Source organism: Orycteropus afer, unplaced genomic scaffold, assembly GCF_000298275.1.
Source record: "Orycteropus afer afer isolate SDZICR_OR568_19922 unplaced genomic scaffold, OryAfe1.0 scaffold00356, whole genome shotgun sequence".
Taxonomy (NCBI): Eukaryota; Metazoa; Chordata; class Mammalia; order Tubulidentata; family Orycteropodidae; genus Orycteropus; species Orycteropus afer.
The window spans coordinates 556,603-564,773 of NW_006921943.1; the positions used below are offsets into that span (position 1 = coordinate 556,603).

The 8,171-nt window shown below is 51.5% G+C and overlaps 1 protein-coding gene across 1 annotated transcript in view; it reads right to left on the reverse strand.

The window, feature by feature from the left end:
- Nucleotides 1-8,171, reverse strand: part of DIPK1C (divergent protein kinase domain 1C) — an 18,943-nt gene that overhangs the window by 3,340 nt on the left and 7,432 nt on the right. Inside the window, exons 2-3 of the mRNA XM_007952737.1 lie at nucleotides 6,349-7,023; nucleotides 2,393-2,557 (exon numbers count right to left, since the gene is read on the reverse strand). Coding sequence (XP_007950928.1) covers nucleotides 2,393-2,557; nucleotides 6,349-7,023 — 840 coding nt within the window. The remainder of the gene's footprint in view (nucleotides 1-2,392; nucleotides 2,558-6,348; nucleotides 7,024-8,171) is intronic.

The window sequence follows — 8,171 nt, forward strand, 5'->3', positions numbered from 1 at the left end:
ATTCTTTTTGGTACAGTGACTCTGTGTATTCCTTCCATCTTCTTTTTGATGTTTCCTGTATCATTCAATATTTTGCCCATAGACTCTTTCAATATTGCAACTTAAGGCTTGAATTTTTTCCTCAGTTCTTTCAGCTTGAGAAATGCTGAGCATGTTCTTCTCTTTTGGTTTTCTAACTCCAGGTCTTTGCACATTTCATTGTAATAACTGACTTTGTCTTCTAGAGCTGCTCTTTCAAATCTTCTGTTCAGCTCTATTATCTTGTCAATTCTTCCATTTGCTTTAGCTACTCTCCGTTCAAGAGCAAGTTCCAGAGTCTCTTCTGACATCCATTTTGGTATTTTCTTCTTTCTCTTTCTTGTTAATGACCTTTTGCTTTCTTCATGTATGATGTTCTTGATGTCATCCCACAATTCATCTGGTTTTCAGTCATTGGTACTCAATGCGTAAAATCTATTCTTTAGATGGTCTCTAAACTCAGGTGGGATATAATCAAGGTCATATGTTAGCTGTAGTGGACTAGTTTTAAGTGTCTTCAGCTTCAACTTGAATTTGCATACAAGCAGTTGATGGTCTGTTCCACAATCGGCTCCTGGCCTTGTTTGGGCTAAAGATACTGAGCTTTTCCATCACCTCTTTCCACAGACGTAGTCAATCTGACTCCTGTGTATTCTACCTGGTGAAGTCCCTGTGTATAGTCACCATTTATGTTGTTGAAAAAAGGTTATCTGCAATGACTAAGTCATTGGTCTTGCAAAATTCTATCATGTGATCTGCAGTGTCATTTCTATCACCAGGGGAAGACAGACGCCAAGAAACACCCAAGGCTACGGACAAGGAAGGATGCTCCGCTAGCGCCAATGCTGCGCCTTGGACTTTTAGCCTCTAAAACCGTGAAATAGTCCCGTATTTTCCAGCTACTGGTGACTCTTCTTTGTTTCTAATTTTTGCATTCCAGTCACCAGTAATAACCAACATATCTTGATTGCATGTTTGGTCAATTTCAAACTGCGAAGTTGGTAAAATCTTCAATGTCCTCGTCTTTGGGTTTGTTTTGTTAGGTGTTGCCAAATGGATGGCACAGAAGTTGTACGAGTTCACACTCCCACACAATCTGGGGGTCTGCCTGCTCCCCCCTGGCCTCACTCATGTGTCTGAGTCACCTGGTGCTGCTGGAGCACAGACACCACCCATGGGTGGCTGTCAAGGACAGGAACGTACTATTTCGTGGTTTTAGAGGCTAAAAGTCCAAGGCAGAGCATTGGCCCTAGGGGAGCATCCCCCCTGGTCCGTAGCCCTGGGTGTTTCTTGAATCTGTCTTCCCCTGTGTGAGTCTGTTTTGCGTTTTTAGAAGTGTTTATCTTCAGGACGTACACTGACCTTTAACATAACAAAAGAAAACCCCTATGTCCAAGCAGGGATGTTCCTGGCACAGGGGGTAGGACTTCCTGGGTCTTCTGGGGAACACAGTTCAATCCATAACAGCTATCAGTCAGACTCCGATGTTTGCCAACTCATGGGGGAAATGGTTTGATTTGTGTTTTTATTAGCAGGGAGGCTAAAAGCTATTATTCATGGTGTCTATTTCCTTTTCAGTGAATGGTCAAGTTCATAATTTGCCCAAATATTGATCAGGTTAATTTGTGGAGGCTCTTTATATCTTAAGAGCATGAGCTGTCTGTTTTAGGTTGGTTCCCGGGAAGCAGACTCTGCAGTGGAGACTGACCAGGGGGTGGTCTTGGGGACCACACCTCAAGAGAAGTGACAGAGAAGCTAAATGCTGATCCACAAAAAGCACCAGAGAAGTTGGTACCAGGGAGTGGGGCACTGCTCAGATAAATACCTAAAATGCAGGAGTGGCTTTTCAATTTGAAGACATGATCAGTTACCATGAGGTTATCCTAAAGGAGGGTGGGTCCAGTCCAATATGACTGGTCTCATTATAAAGACAGGAAGAGACACAGACACAAACAGAGGAAGGATGGCTGTGTGAAGACTGAGACAGAGATGGAGAGATGCCACCATAAGCCAGGGAACACATGAGGCCATCAGAAGCTGGCAGGGACGAGGAGGGATCTTCTCCAAAAGCTCCAAAGGAAGGATGGCCCGACCGACACAATGATTTGGACTCCCAGCTCCCAGACCTGGCAGATAGTGCATTTCTGTTCTTAAGGTACCCAGTGTGAGGTACTGTTATGGTAGCCCTGAGAAACAAAGACACTGCCCTCTTGAACAGAGAGTACCCCTACTACGAGCCCTGGCAACCTGTTAAAGGGGTGAGGCGGAACTGAGGGCAGAGGCAACCAAGAGACCCCAGCTCTGCCCACCACCACCCCGCTTAGCACCGTGCAGCACCCCCTCCCCCCACCGCAGCCCCACAATGGCCACTCACCTGAAGGTTGCTGTTGATGCGCTGAGCTCCACACCTGTTGGCTTGCAAATCACATTTTGAAAAACAGTCAAAGAAACTGCAGTCTTCGTCTCCTGTGCAGTTTTGCTCAAGAATTTCCCTCATTTTAGGTTCAAAAAAGGCCATGTCCACATCAATCGCCACCACCTGTAATCAAAGCAGCAAGCACGTGGCTACCCAAATGGCACAGGGGCCTCGCTGTTGAGTGGACTGACCCTGCTCCTTCTTCGCCCATCAATACAGCAGCTGTTGTCAAAGTGCTGGCTCAATGGGTCAGTGCTCAGCTGCTAACCGGAAGGGCAGCTGTTTGAAACCACTAGGCTTTCCACAAGAGAAAAGTGTGGCATTCTGCTTCTGTAAAGATTACATCGTTGGAGACCCTGTGGGACAATTCCACTCTGTCCTTTAGGAGTGCTATGTTGGAATCTACTCACTGGCACCCAACAACACAACTCTGCTAGCAGAGAGCAAAGAGCCCATGTCAGGCCCTGGAGAATGTCTTGATTCCTCAAAAATGTGTAAATTTATTTTTCCTTTTGTAAGCAGCTGCCAGAGCTCAGACTGCAAAGCTTACTGCAGAAGAACCTCTGCTGTCACTCTTTTAAGGCCCAGGGTGTGGCACTATGAGAGAAGTGTCATTTCTCATCTTTAAACACTTTCTCAGCTTTACAAACAGAATCACTGTAATGTTCTAACAATGACTGCCCTTCCGTTCTGTTACGCCTTCGGTCTCTGTCCTTCAAGAATCAGGATTATAAAGTCTGGGGTGCAGATCATCCCACCCCATAAAGGTCAGCAACAAAAGGAAACTGAGCTCCAGAGGCAGGTCAAAGGGTTTCATGAAGGGGAAAACGAGCTGGGACACGGCCACATCTGGCTGAGCTGAGCAGCGGTCATCCTGGGAAGGACGTCCTCCTTCAGCACCTGGGTCCCCAGGTCTTACCTCACTGAGCATCAGTGGCCATTAATCCTCACACTTGGGTTTTTCTTTAAAGAGCATTAAGAAGTACCTTTGTACTCAAGCTGCTATTGAAACTGTTCTTTGACTAAAACACATAGAACCAGGTAAGGTAACTGAGGTCTGTTTATGGCCCGTTACCTGAACCAGCAGTGCAAACGTGGGGGCAAAAGTGGAGTCGGGACCTTGAACGAGGGTTGATGTATATGGCCCTTACCCCAACAGTATCCACTACTAAATTCCATGTCAGCATAAGAACTTGCTGACCCCCCAGAATTTCAGATTTATCTCCCTGGCTCCCCACCAAAAAAGACTTCAACACCAGAAAAATCATTGTCTCTAGATTACTCAGATTTTCCTGCACCACCTGGATAAAATAAATAAATTTTTAAAGAGGGGATGAGCTCACCCCACGCAAACCTGGAGTCTGCCCAAATCAGGCAGTTTGTAGCTTCAAGGGACAGCACTCTGGGGCAGCCTGAGTGTGACGGGCTGCAGCTACTCCACAAGGCCTCACAGGTCAGCAGCCCCTCCCCTGCCTTGGGTGGCACCTCAGAAAGGGCGCTCTGTCAGCGCACATCCTCCCAGCTCTACGTGACGTCAGGAGGCAAGTTCTCTCCTTTCATTCTTGTTTTTCATTCCAGATCGAAACCAACATTTCTTGGGGATTATTCAGTAAAACAGAGCAGGGAAAATAAGTTATGTAAAAGTATGTGGAGCAGAATGAAAATGAAGGACACAGAATGGAAACACCACCCCACTTAAGGGTTTGTCTAATTACTAACTCAGGCACTGCAAGCACAACTGACCGTTTGAATCAATCTTTCCTAGCTCATGATGAAGCCAGAATAAATCGGCAAGCTAGTAATCTACCAGGCAATACGCTCAAAACGGAGGCAGAGCAGGCTCTTCTGGGGGGCTGGCTCCTGTCTTCTTAGTTTATTAGGGAGGCTCTAAGGCCCTGGAAATTGCCCCACTCTCCTGGGGAGTGAGCTCCAGGCGACCTCTCGGCCTCCTTGCTATTTCCTCCTCTCCTCCCAGGGGAAGCCAAGGTACACGGCTTCATGCTTAGTGTCTGACCAAGAACCGAGCACAAGCGTTACACTTGTAACCCTGTGCTCCAGAGACAGCACAGTACCAAACCAACACGCGTGAGACTTCCCAAAGAACACTGGGGCTGGCGCATTCCTCAGCAGGGGGTGCTACCTTGCACCTTCTTCTCCACACTCCGCGGGGATCAGAAGAGACAGGGTCTGTCAGAATCAGTCCCTTCTCCACAGAAGGACAGGCGGGGCCACTGGCCATCCATAGGCTGAACACCAACTGAGCCGGCCTTGAGAGTGTCCCGAGGGTCGTAAATGAACTAGGAAACAGCGCCACTTCATGTCCCCGAAGTGGCGCCAGGGGGTGCTCCGAAGACCCCAGCCCAGTGTGTGGGTCTCCCCAGAACCTCAGGCTCATTCTCCCACACTTGGAGCACCCCTGACTGTCAGCACCTGGAGCAGTGTCGGGACTCAGGGAGGTGCAGCTGTGGCAAAGGGTTGACCAGAGCGGGGCTGACACCATCACAAACTCCATCTTCCAGGTGGCAGGCTGCTTTATGAAGGCACTGTCACCCAGGCCCCACAGCTGGCAGTGACAGTGCTTGCTTCCTGCTCCCTTATGTCTCCAATCGCAGAGGACAGCACCGTTCACCACTTGCCTGTCCCCACGGTGCAGGGCAGGCTGAAGGGACCAGAGCACAGCTCCCACCCTAGCCCTGGCCACACGGTGTGTCACCACCTCTCCTGTCGCCACCTCCCTCGAGGTGTCCCCAGCATCATACTCGTTTGCCCCTCTGAGCGCTGACACCAGCCTCAGGGCACCCAGGTCACTGAAGCCTTCATTTGACATGCTGGTTTTATCTTGGGGGAAAGGGCCAGGATTATTTTATAATAAAATGCCCAAGTCTTTCTTTCCGGCTGATGCGAACAGTTAACATGTTAGGCTGCTAAGCAAAAGGTTTGTGGTTCAAGTCCATGCGGCAGTTTTGTGGAAGGCCCAGGCAACCTAATTCCAAAAGACTCAGCCAAGAAAACCCTACAGAGCAGCTTCACTCTGTAACTCACGGGATGGGCCAGAGTCGGAACAACCGGACAGCGCTGGTTCTGGTTCTGGTTTTTGGAGTGATGCAGATGGTCAACGCACCTGGCTGCTAACTGAACGGCTGGCAGGTGGAGTCCACCAAGAGGCACCCATAAGAAAAGCCCAGTGATCCACTTCTGACAAACCAGCACGACAAAGCCTCTGGAGTCCCGAGCAGGAGCCAACCGGACAACCCCATTGTTTTGGTTTTTTTTTTTTTTGAAGTCTGTCTTCTGTTGTCCCCCACTCTGTGTCCCCCACGCGGGGGTGGGGGGCAACGTTCAGCTGACTCCTACAGGTGACACCTCGGTGATAGCATCTTCATGGAGTTGGGGGTGTTGTGCCCTGGGGAAGCACCAAAGCCTCCGTCCCTCTAGAAGTCTCATGCAGGGAGTGGCGATGAGCCAGACCCTCTCCGGAAGGGTCGGGAGGAGGGGGCTGTTTCCTGGAGCCGGTACAGCCTGGGCAGAGTCCACTCTGGAGCCTCTGTGAACTGCTGCGTCCATCCCTCTCATTATTCCGGCTGCAAGCCTCCAACCCCGGCGGAAACTATGCCCCTGAAGGCCTCTTTCGGCACTCTGCAGTTAAGCTGACCAGAGAGCTGCCTTTGAACGTGCAGGACATGCCCACCCAGCTCCCAGTGGACAGAGGAGCCCCCCGGCTCCTTTTATCCAAACCCTGAGGCCTCTGGGTGGCAGGGGATGGATGGGTTCCCTAAGTCCAGTACTCATACCCCAAAAGGCAGGTGGGTAGATGGGGTTGTCTGGGGCTGGCAGTTCCAAAGCCAGTATTCCAGGTCCCCCTGACCACCTCAGACCCAGGCCCTGCCCTCCCCCCGATGCCTCCCAGGTCTCACCGTGAAGTCACTCCGGATGGCAAAGTTCTCAGGCTTCACGTCGCAGAGGTGCAGGCGGTGCGCAAAGTCGTGCTCAAAGTGGTGCACCATGTCCAGGAAGCTGAGCGCGATGCTGCCCACAGCCGAGGCCCAGCCACCGTGGACCCCAGCCGCCGGGCCCAGCGGGAAGAGTGCCTGCAGGTGCGCACTGCCAGCCGCCAGCAGCTCCACGGCATAGAAATGGCCGCAGGAGCCCAGCACGGGCAGCACGTGGCGGCTCAGGCCGCGCAGCAAGCTCAGGTAGATGAACTCCTCCTGCTGCAGCAGCGCCCACAGGCTGGCCACCTGCCCACGCCAGCCCGGGCCCCGGCGGCCCGGCCACAGCCGTCCCAGGCTGCCATTGGCCAGCTCCAGGCCCAGGGCGCTCTTGACCTCGCCGGCCACAAGCAACAGCAGCTCGGCCTCCAGGAAGCCCTGGTCCCCGTCGGCCGCCGCCTCCTCCAGCAGGCCTAGGGGCTGGAAGCTGGAGAAGGCCTCCTTCTTGGACTTGAGGATGACGGGCCGGCCCCGCCAGTCCGCCTGCAGGACCTTCTTGCCCCGCTCATAGTACAGGCAGCGCTGGTACACCAGGTCGCCGGCCACACACAGGTCTTCACACAGGTCACCCACGAGCGCACCACCCTGGTAGTCCCGGCACTGCAAGGAAGGAACACTCAGTTACAACTTGGGAGGGGACAGGCTTGATCCCCACCCTGGGAAGCTGACCCTCCACTGGGCCCAGAAACCAAGTGTGACTAGCAGAGCCCTGCAGGTGAGGGAAGAGTTAAGTGAAGGAGCTAAAGAGCCCGGGCTGAGGCACGGTTTGCGCTCAACTGCTGGAGCTTGGTGGTTTGAACCCACCCAGTGGTGTGCTGCAGCAGCTAGGAAACCGCCTGGAGCAGGCCTGCTCTCTGACACACGGGTCGCACCAAGTCGTCATCCACTGCATGGCAATGCTCTGTCCTCTTGGGTTTTCTGCTGATCACTTTTCTCAATGAGGCCCAGGAACATGTTTTCAGAAGCCCCTCTTCTTTCATCCAGCTGTGGGCCCTGAACAAGCCTTCTTCCACCAGGATTCACCTCCTCACCCTCAACCAAAGGGCTGGGCTGGGCAAGGGTAGATTACCCAATTAGCAGAGCAAGCAAGGGCTTACTTGTGCTTACTTACTAATTCTGTAAAGTGTTAAAATTTAAAAAGCAAAGATGTCACTTTTGAGGACTAAGGTGCAGCTGACCCAAGCCGTGGTATTTTCAATTGCCTCCTATACATGCAAAAGCTAGGCAGTGAGTAAGGTAGACCGAAGAAGAATCAATGCCTTTGAATTAAGGTGTTGGTGAAGAATACTGAATATACCAGGGGCTGCCAGAAAAACAAACAAATCTGTCTTGGAAGAAGTACAGCAGAATGCTCCTTAAAGCAAGGATGCAGAGACGTCATCTCACAGACTTTGGACATGTCTTCAGGAGGGACCAATCCCTGGAGAAGGACATCATGCTTGATAGAGGGTCAGCATAAAAGACGACCCTCGAGAAGATGGACTGACCCCGTGGCTGCAGCAGTGGGCTCCGCAGAGCAAGGGTTGTGAGGGTGGCATAGACTGGGCAGTTCTGTTACGGTGCATGGTTGCTGAGTCAGAACCAATGTCAGCAACACTGAACGTTCGCACAATGTTTTTCACCACATCGGGAGGCAAACTCATGTGAAATTGTCCACTATGGATTAGTAAGTAAGCACAGCTAAGTCCATGCTTACCTTGCTTACTGGGTACTCCATCCCCATCAGGGATTATAAATTTGAAAAGAGG